The sequence below is a fragment of the Oncorhynchus masou genome, chromosome 29 (genome assembly GCF_036934945.1).
Source record: "Oncorhynchus masou masou isolate Uvic2021 chromosome 29, UVic_Omas_1.1, whole genome shotgun sequence".
In the NCBI taxonomy this organism is placed as follows: domain Eukaryota; kingdom Metazoa; phylum Chordata; class Actinopteri; order Salmoniformes; family Salmonidae; genus Oncorhynchus; species Oncorhynchus masou.
The window spans coordinates 88,827,204-88,840,478 of record NC_088240.1 but is presented as its reverse complement, the minus strand read 5'-3'; the positions used below and the strand labels follow the sequence as shown (position 1 = coordinate 88,840,478).

At 47.8% G+C, this 13,275-nt stretch overlaps 1 protein-coding gene across 1 annotated transcript in view; it reads right to left on the bottom strand.

Moving 5' to 3' along the window:
* Window positions 1–9,729: 9,729 nt before the first annotated feature.
* The window catches only part of c4b (complement C4B (Chido/Rodgers blood group)), a 21,501-nt gene continuing 17,955 nt past the window's right edge, over window positions 9,730–13,275 (bottom strand). The window contains exons 34-41 of the mRNA XM_064946811.1: window positions 13,124–13,214; window positions 11,571–11,645; window positions 11,380–11,479; window positions 10,966–11,055; window positions 10,641–10,736; window positions 10,448–10,531; window positions 10,170–10,302; window positions 9,730–10,051 (exon numbers count right to left, since the gene is read on the bottom strand). Of these exons, the coding sequence (XP_064802883.1) occupies window positions 9,910–10,051; window positions 10,170–10,302; window positions 10,448–10,531; window positions 10,641–10,736; window positions 10,966–11,055; window positions 11,380–11,479; window positions 11,571–11,645; window positions 13,124–13,214 (811 nt within the window). The 3' untranslated portion in view covers window positions 9,730–9,909. The remainder of the gene's footprint in view (window positions 10,052–10,169; window positions 10,303–10,447; window positions 10,532–10,640; window positions 10,737–10,965; window positions 11,056–11,379; window positions 11,480–11,570; window positions 11,646–13,123; window positions 13,215–13,275) is intronic.

Sequence of the window (13,275 nt, the reverse complement as noted above, 5' to 3'; positions counted from 1 at the left end):
CCACGCTGCACCTTGGTCTCATTCCGACGACGGCCGTGACAGAACTTCCAACCACCAAGGGACCAAGCAGCGTGGCCAGGAGGAACATGGATCCTGGGCCCGGGAGAAGAGAGAGTGGATTACATCTTGGACATGGGAGCAGGTTATAGCAGGGGACAAGACCCTGCCATGGAAACAGGCAGAAGTAGCAAGGGAGGAATGACAATGTAGCAAGCACGAGAGGCACACAGGGGCACACGGGGAGATTGGCAGAGTCGGGTTATAGACCTGAGCCAACTCCCCGTGCTTACCGTGGGGAGAAGCGTGGTACTGGTCAGGCACCATGTTATGCGATTGAGCACACGGTGTCTCCAGTGCGCGTTCACAGCCCGGTGCGCTACATCCCAGCTCCCTGCATCTGAACGGGATAGGGTGAGCATCCAGCTAGGAAGGATGGTGCCCGATCAGCAGGCCAGTGATGATCCATGGCACAAAGCCTCCAGTGATGATCCATGGCACAAAGCCTCCAGTGATGATCCATGGCAAGAAGCCTCCAGCAATGATCCATGGCACAAAGCCTCCAGCGAGGAGTCATGGCACGAAGCCTCCAACAACGGCCTCCAGTCCGGAGCCTCCAGCGACGGCTTCCAGTCCAGAGCCTCCAGCGACGGCCTCCAGTCCGGAGCCTCCAGCAACAGTCTCCTGTCTCGAGCCACCAGTGATGGTGCCCAGTCCGGGGCCCGCAGCGAGGGTCCCCAGTCCGTGGCCCGTAGCCAGGGTCCCCAGTCCGGGGCCAGCAGCGAGGGTCCCCAGTCCAGGGCCGGCGGCGAGGGTCCCCAGTCCAGGGCCGGCGGCGAGGGTCCCCAGTCCGGGGTCGGCAACGAGGGTCCCAAGTCCGGGGCCCGCGGCGAGGGTCCCCAGTCCGGAGTCGGAAACGAGGGTCCCAAAGTGGTGTGAGCTAGAGGTGGAGTGGGGTCTATGTCCCGCACCAGAGCCGCCACCAGGGATAGATGCCCACCCGGAACCTCCCCTATAGGTTCAGGTTTTGTGGCCAGAGTCCGCACCTTTGGGGGGGGGGGGTACTGTCACGCCCTGAACTTAGAGAGCCTTTTTATGTCTCTATTTGTTTTGGTCAGTGTCACGACTTCCGCCGATGTCGGCCCTTCTCCTTGTTCGGGTGGTGTTCGGCGGTCGACGTCACCGGCTTTCTAGTCACTACCGATCCATTTTTCTGTTTTGTTTTGTTTTGTCTGATTACATACACACCTGTTTTACATTCCCTCATTACATTCCCTATTTAACCATTGGACATACATTTCTGTTCTGTCCGTGATTGTTTATGTTGTTAGTGGTTGTGTTTGTGTTAGTTTTGCTATATGTTCCATTTTTGGAATTTTGCTTTATTCTTTGAGTAAACTCATTTGGATTACTCCATACCTGTGTCCTGCACCTGACTCCGCTTTCACTCTGCACCCAATCGCTGACAGAATCACGGACCATTCAAATGGAGTCAGCAGGTACAGCCAGCCCTTCTCTCCCAGTAGAGGAGTGAGTTCAGCAGCACTCGACCATGTTAAAGGAGGCTTTCCTGTCAGCGCTACTACACCACCACCCGCGCCTCAACCTACACCGATGTCCACCCCTCCGTCATCAAGTCCCAGTGGAATTCGGCTCTCGCTCCCAGGAGCGTATGACGGATCAGTTGCCGGGTGCCAGGGGTTCCAACTCCAGCTGGAGCTCTACCTGGCAGCTGTTCAGCCGGTTCCTTCCGGACGGGAGAGAGTGGGCGCTCTCATCTCCTGCCTGACTGGAAAAGCCCTGGAGTGGGCCAACGCCATCTGGGGAAGGGAAGGTCCGACACTGGATGACTACGAGGATTTCTCCCGGGAGAGAGACTGTTTCATCTAAGACAGGGGATGAGGAGTGCTCAAGAGTTCGCACTGGACTTCTGAACTCTGGCAGCTGGTGCGGGATGGAATGAGCGGGCCCTGATCGACCACTACAGTTGTAGTTTACGTGAGGACGTTCGTAGGGAGCTAGCCTGCAGGGACACTGCTCTCAACCAGGACCAGCTGGTGGACTTGTCTATCCGGCTGGATAACCTGTTGGCCTCCCATGGACGTCTGGATCGGGGTCCGCCCGTTCCATTACCCAGCACATTGGATCCCACACCTATGGAGTTAGGAGGGGCTGCTATGAGGGGGACCGGAGGAGGGACCATTCCCTGCACCAGCTGTGGCAGCAGAGGGCACACTGCTGGTCGGTGCTGGGGTGGTTCTCCAGGAAGTCGAGGTAGCAGGTGGAGCACTGGTGGGTCTTCCCAGGTGAGTAGGCACACAACTCACCCAGAGCCCCCTGTTGCACACATGTGGTTACCTATATAATTTCCTGAGTTCTCCCCACATTCCCAGCATAAGGCGCTAGTAGATTCAGGCTCAACAGGGAACTTTATTGACCACTCCTTAGCACATAGATTAGGGATTCCTATTGTTCCTGTTGATGTTCCCTTCCCTGTACATGCCTTAGATAGTCGTCCTTTGGGGTCGGGGCTAATTGGTGAGGTCACAGCGCCCATTGCTATGAGAACGCGAGGAGAGAATTAGTCTCTTCCTGATCGAATCTCCTGCGTTTCTTGTTGTATTGGGTCTTCCTTGGTTGGCCTCTCATGATCCTATTATTTTGTGGCAACAGAGGGCTCTCAAGGAATGGTCCTGTCAGTGTTCAGGGAGGTGTGTTGGTGTTTCCTTAGGTGCCACTACGGTGGAAAGTCCAAACCAGGTTTCCACCATGCACATTCCCCCCGAATATGCCGATTTGACACTCGCCTTCTGTAAAAAGAAGGTGACTCAATTACCACCCCATCGACAGGGGGATTGTGCGATAGATCTCTTGGTAGATGCTGCACTTCCCAGGAGTCATGTGTATCCTCTGTCACAGGAGGAGACGGTGACTATGGAGACATATGTCACCGAATCTCTGGGACAGGGGTACATTCAACTTTCCATCTCACCTGTCTCCTCGAGTTTCTTTTTTGTGAAGAAAAGGGATGGAGGTTTGCGCCCATGTATTGATTATCGAGGTTTGAATAAGATCACGGTAAAATACAGTTACCCGCTACCGCTCATAGCCAGTATGACCGAGTCATTACACTGGGCACGCTCTTCACAAAACTGGACCTCAGGAGCGCTTACAACCTGGTGTGTATCCGGGCGGAAGACAGCATTTAGCACACATTCTGGGCATTATGAGTACCTTGTCATGCTGTACGGGTTAATGAATGCTCCATCAGTCTTCCAATCCTTTGTAGATGAGATTTTCAGGGACCTGCACGGGCAGGGTGTAGTGGTGTATATAGATGACATTCTAATATACTCCGCTACACGCGCCGAGCATGTGTCCCTGGTACGCAGGGTGCTTGGTAGACTGTCTGAACATGGCCTGTACATCAAGGCTAAGAAATGTCTGTTCTTCTAACAGTCCATCTCCTTCCTAGGGTACCGCTTTTCAGCGTCAGGGGTGGAGATGGAGAATGACTCATTTCAGCCGTGTGTAATTGGCCGACTCCAACCACGGTAAAGGAGGTGCAGCGGTTTTTAGGGTTTATCAGGGGTTTTGGTCAGGCAGCGGCTCCCATTACCTCACTGCTGAAGGGGGGACCAGTGCGTCTGCAGTGGACAGCAGGGGTAGACAGGGCTTTTGGTGACCTGAAGGCTCTGTTTACCTCGGCTCCCGCGCTCCCTCCTTAGCGTTCATAGTAGAGGTGGACGCGTCCGAGGCAGGGATAGGGGCTGTGCTGTCTCAGCGCTCGGGTACGCCACTAAAGCTCCGCCGCTGTGTATTCTTTTCGAAGAAGATCAGCCCGGCGGAGTGAAACTATGATGTGGGGGATCGGGAGTTGTTAGCTGTTGTCAAGGCTCTGAAAGCGTGGAGACATTGGCTTGAGGGGGCTAGACACCCTTTTCTCATTTGGACTGACCACTGCAATCTGGAGTACATTCGAGCAGCGAGGAGACTGAACCCTCGCCAGGCAAGGTGGGCCATGTTTTTTACCCATTTTGTTTTCACCCCTTCCTACAAACCAGGTTCCCAGAACGTGAAGGCAGACGCACTGTCCCGGCTGTATGACACAGGAGCGGTCCACGGATCCCACTCCCATAATTCCAGCTTCTCGCCTGGTGGCACCGGTGGTTTGGGTGTCTGAGTGTCCAGCTGGGCTTCTGTACGTTCCGTTTGATGTCCGCGATCGTTTGATCTGTTGGGCTCACACGTCACCCTCCTCTGGTCATCCTGGCATCTGTCGGACAGTGCGCTGCCTTGCTGGGAAGTATTGGTGGCCCACTTTAGCTAAGGACGTGAGGGTGTATGTTTCCTCCTGTTCGGTATGCGCACAGTGCAAGGCACCTAGACATCTGCCCAGAGGGAAATTACAACCACTTCCCGTTCCACAACGACCATGGTCCGCTGAAGTCACTTCTCCTTGTTTGGGTGTCGACGTCACCGGTTTTCTACTCACTACTGATCCATTTTTCTGTTTTGTTTTGTCTGATTACATACACACCTGCTTTACATTCCCTCATTACATTCCCTAGTTAACCATCTGACATATATTTCTGTTCTGTCCGTGATTGTTTATGTCGTTAGTGGTTGTGTTTGTGTTAGAGTTTTGTTGTATGCTCCATTTTTGGAATTTTGCTTTATTCTTTGAGTAAACGCAGCTGGGTTACTCCATACCTGTGTCCTTTTTCCCTTTGGTCATTGTGGGAAGTTATCATTGTTATGGGCACTATAGCCCTTGTAAACTTCACGGTCATTTTTGTTATTTCTTGTTTTGTTGGCGACATAACAAATAAAATAAAATGTATGCTCACAACGCTGCACCTTGGTCTCATTCCGACGACGGCCGTGACAATTTTAAACAACTGCTACATTGACACAGCAGTTAAACCTTTTTATTGTATGTGTGATACATTCTTGTCTGAAAATGTTTTAATCTCAATAAATATGATTGGACCAGCTGTTCTCCCAATCAGTTATCACTAGACTAAAAGATCTCCTTTAATTTCCATTATTCCTTACTGAGGGTATTACATTTTATCAAAATTAGGCTTATTTTAACTGATATAATCAGCAGTGTACTTTTTCCTGAGAACTGTGATTGAACGGCTTTATTTATTTTTAACCTTCATTTAACTAGGCAAGTCCGTTAAGAAAAAATCTCATTTACAATGACGGCCTACCGGGGAACAGTGGATTAATTGCCTTGTTCAAGGGCAGAATGACAGATTTTTACCTTGTCAGCTCAGGGATTCGATCCAGCAACCTTTACGGTTACTGGCCCAAGGCTCTAACCACCAGGCTACCTGCCGCCTTCAAGCTTTAGGGCTCGATTAAATCTATATCACCGAACTTCAGCGCTATTGAAATGTAAAGGAAATGTAAATGCAGCCTTTTCACTGAATGCAGTCTCCACTAACGCCGGAACATTGCCTTTAAATTAAATCAAGCTATAGCTCTGAATTTCCGCTATACGGATCGAATCGAGCCATTTGACAACCTTCGGGAACACTTTTTTGGGATAATTCTTTTTTTGGGATAATCCATCTGCAGATGCTCTACAGATTATCTACAGACTATTAGTCCGACTAACAGACTATTAGTACTACTAACCCTGGCTCCGTTTGGCCGGTAGGGATATCCTTGTCTCATCGCGCACCAGCGACTCCTGTGGCGGGCCGGGCACAGTGCACACTAACCAAGGTCGCCAGGTGCATGGTGTTTCCTCCAACACATTGGTGCGGCTGGCTTCCGGGTTGGATGTGCGCTGTGTTAAGAAACAGTGCGGCTTGGTTGGGTTGTGTTTCGGAGGACGCATGACTTTTGACCTTCGTCTCTCCCGAGCCCGTACGGGAGTTGTAGTGATGAGACAAGATAGTAACTACTAATAATTGGATACTACGAAATTGGGGGAAAAAATGAGGTAAAATTTAAAAATAAAACACAAAAAAAGACAGAATGACTACATGGGGCGGAACTGCAATCTACTGTAAGGATAGTCTGCAGAGTACTGTCATACTATCCAGGTCTATGTCCAAACAGTTCGAGCATCTACTTATAAAAATCCTTCTCTCCAGAAATAAATCCCTCACTGTTGCCGCTTGTTATAGACCCCCTCAGCTCCCAGCTGTGCCTTGGACACCATATGTGAATTGATTGCCCCCCATCTATCATCAGCGTTCGTACTGCTAGGTGTCCTAAATCGGGATATGCCTAACACCCCCGGCCATCCTACAATCTAAGCTAGATGCCCTCAATGTCACACAAATTATCAATGAACCTACCAGGTACAACCCCAAATCCGTAAACATGGGCACCCTCATGGATATCATCCTGACCAACTTGCCCTCTAAATACACCTCTGCTGTTTTCAACCAGGATCTCAGCAATCACTGCCTCATTGCCTGCGTCCGTTATGGGTCCGCGGTCAAACGACAACCCCTCATCACTGTCAAGCGCTCCCTAAAACACTTCTGTGAGCATGCCTTTCTAATCAACCTGAGCTGGGTATCCTGGAAGGATATTGACCTCATTCCGTCAGTAGAGGATGACATCTTAAAAAGCATGCCCCTTTCAAAAAATGTAGAACTAAGAACAGATATAGCCCTTGGTTCACTCCAGACTTGACTGCCCTTGAAGAGCACAAAAACATCCTGTGGCATACTGCACTAGCATCGAATAGTCCCTGCGATATGCAACTTTTCAGGGAAGTTAGGAACCAATGCACACAGTCAGTTAGGAAAGCAAAGGCTAGCTTTTTCAAACAGAAATTTGTATCCTGCAGCACTAATTCCAAAAGGTTTTGGGACACTGTAAACTCCATGGAGAATAAGAGTACCTCCTCTCTAGGAAACACTGTCACCACTGATGAATCCACGATAATCGAGAACTTCAATAAGCATTTCTCTACGGCTGGCCATGCTTTCCACCTGGCTACCCAACCCCGGCCAACAGTTCTGCACCCCCCGCAGAAACTGGCCAAAGTCACCCCCCCCTCCCTCCACTTGTCCTTCACCCAAATCCAGACAGCTGATGTTCTGAAATAACTGCAAAATCTGAATCCCTACAATCAGCTGGGCAAGACAATCTGGACCCTCTCTTTCTAAAACTATTCGCCGCCATTGTTACAACACATATTACTATTCTGTTCAACCTCTCTTTGTATCGTCTGAGATTCCTAAAGATTGGAAAGCGGCCACAGTCATTCCCCTCTTCAAAGGGGGTGACACTAGACCAAAACTGTTACAGACCTATATCCATCCTGCCTTGCCTTCTTAAAGTCTTTGAATGCCAAGTGAACAAACAGATCACCGACCATTTCGAATCCCACGTACCTTCTCCGCTATGCAATCTGGTTTCCGAGCTGGTCATGGGTGCAACTCAGCCACGCTCAAGGTGCTAAATGATATCATAACCGCCATCGATAAAAGACAGTACTGTACAGCCGTCTTCATCAACCTGGCCAAGGCTTTCAACTTTGTCAATCACCGTATTCTTATCGGCAGACTCAACAGCCTTGGTTTCTCTAATGACTGCCTCACCTGGTTCACTAACTACTACTTCTCAGATAGAGTTCAGTGCGTCAAATTGGAGGGCCTGTTGTTCAGACCTCTGGCAGTCTCTATGGGGGTGGCACAGGGTTCAATTCTCAGGCCGACTCATTTCTCTGTATATATCAATGATGTTGCTCTTGCTGTGGGTGATTCTTTGATCCACCTCTACGCAGACGACACCATTCTGTATACATCTGGCCCTTCTTTGGACACTGTGTTAACAAACCTCCAAACGAGCTTCAACGCCATACAACACTCCTTCCGTGGCCTTCAACTGCTCTTAAATGCTAGTAAAACGAAATGCATGCTCTTCAACCGATCACTGCCCTCACCCGCCCACCCGACTAGCATCACTGCTCTGGACGGTTCTGACTTAGAATATGTGGACAACTATAAATACCTAGGTGTCTGGTTAGACTGTAAACTCTCCTTCCAGACTCATATTAAGCATCTACCATCCAAAGTTAAATCTAGAATCGGCTTCCTATTTCGCAACAAAGCCTCCTTCACTCATGCTGCCAAACATACCCTCGTAAAACTGACTATCCTACCAATCCTTGACTTCGGCGATGTCATTTACAAAATAGCCTCCAACACTCTACTCAGCAAATTGGATGTAGTCTATCACAGTGCCATCCGTTTTGTCACCAAAGCCCTATATACTACCCACCACTGTGACCTGTATGCTCTCGTTGGCTGGTCCTCGCTACATATTCGTTGCCAAACCCACTGGCTCCAGGTCATCTATAAGTCTTTGCAGGTAAAGTTCCGCCTTATCTCAGCTCACTGGTCACCATAGCAACACTCCCCAGTGACATGCGCTCCAGCAGGTATATTTCACTGGTCATCCCCAAAGCCAGCACCTACTTTGACGGCCTTTCCTTCCAGTTCTCTGCTGCTATTGACGGAAACAAATTGCAAAATCACTGAAGTTGGAGACTTATATCTACCTCACTAACTTTAAGCGTCAGCTGTCAGAGCAGCTTACCGATCACTGCAGCTGTACACAGCCCATCTGTAAATAGCCCATCCAAACAACTACCTACTTCAACCCCATATTTGTTTTTTGTTTTTCTGCTCTTTTGCATACCAGTATTTATACTTGCACATCCTCATCTGCACATATATCACTCCAGTGTAAATTGCTAAATTGTAATTACTTCGCCACTTTTGGCCGATTTATTGCCTTACCTCCTTACTTAATATGCACATACTGTATACAGATTTTCTATTGTGTTATTGACTGTACGTTTGTTTATGTGTAACTCTGTGTTGTTGTTTTTGTTTCACTGCTTTGCTTTATCTTGGCCAAGTTTGTCACACCCTGACCATAGTTTGCTTTGTATGTTTCTATGTTTTGTTTGGTCAGGGTGTAATCTGAGTGGGCATTCTATGTTACATGTCTTGTTTGTCTATTTCTATGTTTGGCCTGATATGGTTCTCAATCAGAGGCAGGTGTTAGTCATTGTCTCTGATTGGGAACCATATTTGGGTAGCCTGTTTGGTGTTGGGTTTTGTGGGTGATTGTTCCTGTCTCTGTGTCTACACCAGATAGGCTGTTTAGGTTTTCGCACGTTTATTGTTTTGTTAGTTTGTTCATGTGTAGAGTCTTTATAAATTAAACAGGAATAGAAACCATGCTGCATTTTGGTCCGCCTCTCCTTCACCGCAAGAAAACTGTTACAAAGTTGCAGTTGTAAATGAGAACTTGTTCTCAACTGGCCTACCTGGTTAAATAAAGGTGAAACAAAATAAAATAAAAAAATATCGTCAGTGTATGTTCCTTGTATTTATTGCCATGTGCTTAAACACAATTAATAAATAAACCTGTAAACATTATGGATGTTTTATGTTTCTCATTTCCTTCATATTGTTGGTGTTTAAACACAATTAATGTTGTGGTTAAATGCCAAATCTTGATAAGTATTGAAAAACAAATTATTGGATGTTTTAAAAACATGTAATTTTCTAGATTTCCTTGAGTATTGTTGGTAAAGTTACTGGGTGCAGCCATTCAAATGTACTCAGAGTCTTTAAATTACATGACTCGATAAAAACATGTAATTTTTAAAATGTTGAGTATTTTAACATTGAGTTACTTGCAGATAATGTATCAGATGTCTTTAAATTGGATGTTATAAAAACATGTAATTTTCTAGATGATGTGTTGAGTATGCATGTTAACATGTCAGTAACCCAGTTACTGGGTGCAGCCATTCAACATGTACTCAGATACAAAGTCTTTAAATTACATGACTCGATAAAAACATGTAATTTTCTAGATGATGTGTTGAGTATGCATGTTAACATGTCAGTAACCCAGTTACTGGGTGCAGCCATTCAACATGTACTCAGATACAAAGTCTTTAAATTTTTTGCATGTAGGCCTGTTCTTTGATCCTTGGCACTTTTTCTCATTGGGCACTTGTTCAATCCAGGTATTTGATTCCAAAAGGTATTGCATCCTAAAAGTCAAACAGAGAAATGGTGAGACATTTACCAGGGAAGTATAATTCTCACAGAGTAAGACCTTAGTGGTAAAAACATCTTCAGTTGTCTTATGACATCATAGCCAGAACTTACTGGCCATTGGAGTCGGTGGTGGAGCCATCTTTGCCCATGATGAGGTATGTCTTCCCTGTCTCTAGCTGTCCTTTACACTGGAGCCTCTTGGCGAACACTCGCACTTTGCTCTCCTCCAGCTTCACATCTCCGGCTGGCAGAAAGAGGGCACAGAGTTACCATCGTTACCATGACCGTAGAAAGAAGTGCATGTACTATCTATGGTTACGTCTTCATGGACATTCTAGTCACAGACAGAGATCTCAAGTCAGGATTGGAATAATGCTTTTATCACTTACTGGCTCGGAGTACCTGAGTCACATTAGTTGTGTAGAGTTCAAAGTTACTCTTCACAGACATACTGATGACTTGGACAATGAAACCTAAAACAACCAGATTTAAAATGAATTACTAGCTTCACCTTCTTTGTCCCATACTGTAACTGTTAAATTATTGACCTGTGTCATACTCATAGCTAAATTGTCTACTGACCGTAATCCACAGTGGGGGAATAGCAAGCATGTTCAAAACGATCTTTCTTCTCTAGCTTCAGTGGTCCAAAAGTGTCCTTCTCTTTGTGGCAGGGCCCTAAAAAACCAATGGAACTTTCTTTAGTGTCATACAGATCCTAACCAATGAAACCAGAACCAATGGGATAGTCCCAAAATGGTAAAATCCCACCTTTAAGGCCCTATAGGCAGGCTCAATCAAATTCTCCACACTATTAGAACCCAGGTCTGGTGCCATAACAGTGAGAGAATACTTCAATAGGGTAACTGAGAGAATGTTGGCGATACTGATAGAAATTACAACTTACTCTCTGAACACTGGCACACATCCCCTGAACACAATGTTGAAACCATCTTGCTTCTTTTTGGTGCAGCATAGAAAGTAGTACACTTTCTGTCTGTGATAGTGTGTGTGTGTGTGAGAGAGAGATAGAGGAGAAAGAAAGGGACAGAGGGAGAGAGAGGGAGAGGAGGGAGAGAGGGAGAGAGAGAGAGAGAGGGGAGGGAGGGAGGGAGAGAGAGAGGGGGAGTGAGGGAGAGAGAGGGGAGGGAGGTGTATGTTAGCAAAGACAGACAGACCGGGAGGAAGAGAGAGACAGTGGCAGATGGGGAGAGATTTTTTAGTGATGGCTAATATATTCAGAAGACTATTTGACAGATAAAAAAAAATCTATCAAGGTAAAAAAAAAAAAGAATAAATGTGAAAAGAAAGCCTTGTATACCTGGTTCATAGTAGTCATAGAATGTGGCCGGAGCAGGCTGCAGTAAACCTATAGTTACTGTCTGCACAGCCCTAAACGTTACACACTCCCTTTCCTCAATCTGGACAGAGACACAAAAAACACCTTTGGGATTTTCGATTTCACACTGTTCCACCGAGTTGCTTGTGTATTCGTGTCTGTGTGAGTCTCACCTCATTAAAGTACAACAGCACTTTGCCATGTGAGACCTCGTAGTGAGAGATGTATTGTTCATCAGGGTTCTTTAGCTGTGGAGAGACAACAGTTAGAGAAAGAGGAAGGGAGGAAGGAATGATCGAGGGATGAAAAGAGGGAAAGGAGAGAGGAAGGAATGATGGAGGGATGAAAAGGGGGAAGGGAGAGAGGAAGGAATGATCGAGGGATGAAAAGGGGGAAGGGAGAGAGGAAGGAATGATCGAGGGATGAAAAGGGGGAAGGGAGAGAGGAAGGAATGATCGAGGGATGAAGGAAAAGGGGAAGGGGGGGAGAGAGGAAGATCAGGGATGAATAATGGAGGGAAGGGGGAAGGGAGAGGGGAAGATCAGGGGGAAGGGGGAAGAGAGGAAGATCAGGGGATGAAAATGGGGGGAGGGGGGGAGAGAGGAAGGAATAATGGAGGGATGAAAAAGGGGGAAGGGGGAGAGAGGAAGATCAGGGGATGAAAAGGGGGGAAGGGAGGGGGAGAGGAAGATCAGGGGATGAAAAGGGGGAAGGGAGAGAGGAAGATCAGGGGATGAAAAGAGGGGGGAGGGGATGAAAAGGGGGGGAGAGGGAGAGAGATGGAAGGAATGATGGAGGGATGAAAAGGGGGAAGGGAGAGAGGGAGATCAGGGGAGATCAGGGGATGAGGGGGAAAGGGGGAAGGGATGAGGGGGAAGGGGAAGGAATAATGGAGGGATGAAAAGGGGGAAGGGAGAGGAAGATCAGGGGAAGGGGGAAGGGAGGGATGAAAAGGGGGAAAAGGGAGAGAGGAAGGAATGGAGGGATGAAAAGGGGGAAGGGAGAGAGGAAGATCAGGGGATGAAAAGGGGGAAGGGAGAGAGGAAGGAATAATGGAGGGATGAAAAGGGGGAAGGGAGAGGGGAAGATCAGGGGATGGGATGAAAAGGGGGAAGGGAGAGAGGAAGATCAGGGGATGAAAAGGGGGAAGGGAGGGAGAGGGGGAAGATCAGGGGATGAAATCAGGGGGAAAAGGGGGAAGGGAGAGGAAGGAATAATGGAGGGATGAAAAGGGGGAAGGGAGAGAGGAAGATCAGGGGATGAAAAGGGGGAAGGGAGAGAGGAAGATCATGGGGGATGAAAAGGGGGAAGGGAGAGAGGAAGATCAGGGGATGAAAAGGGGGAAGGGAGAGAGGAAGATCAGGGGATGAAAAGGGGGAAGGGAGAGAGGAAGATCAGGGGATGAAAAGGGGGAAGGGAGAGAGGAAGATCAAGGGATGAAAAGGGGGAAGGGAGAGAGGAAGATCAGGGGATGAAAAGGGGGAAGGGAGAGAGGAAGATCAGGGGGAAGGGGAGGGATGAAAAGGGGGAAGGGGGGGAAGGGATGGAGAGGAAGATCAGGGGATGAAAAGGGGGAAGGGAGAGGGATGATGAAAAGGGGAAGGGAGAGAGGAAGATCAGGGGATGAAAAGGGAGGGGAAGGGGAGAACATTGGTTACTAAAGAAAAGTAAAGGGAGGGGGTTGGTAACGTGTTTATATAGACTCTATATGATGATGAAGACTCACCTTGTCCAGGTCGTCTGTCTGTGCCTCAAAGCCACTGAGCAGTGTGATGTCGGCTATGGACATTCCTGTGAGATTTCTGGTCAGACTATGACTAAAGAATATAAGTTAGTTAGCTTACTGAAAACCACTGCCCTATCGCCTAGGCCGTCACA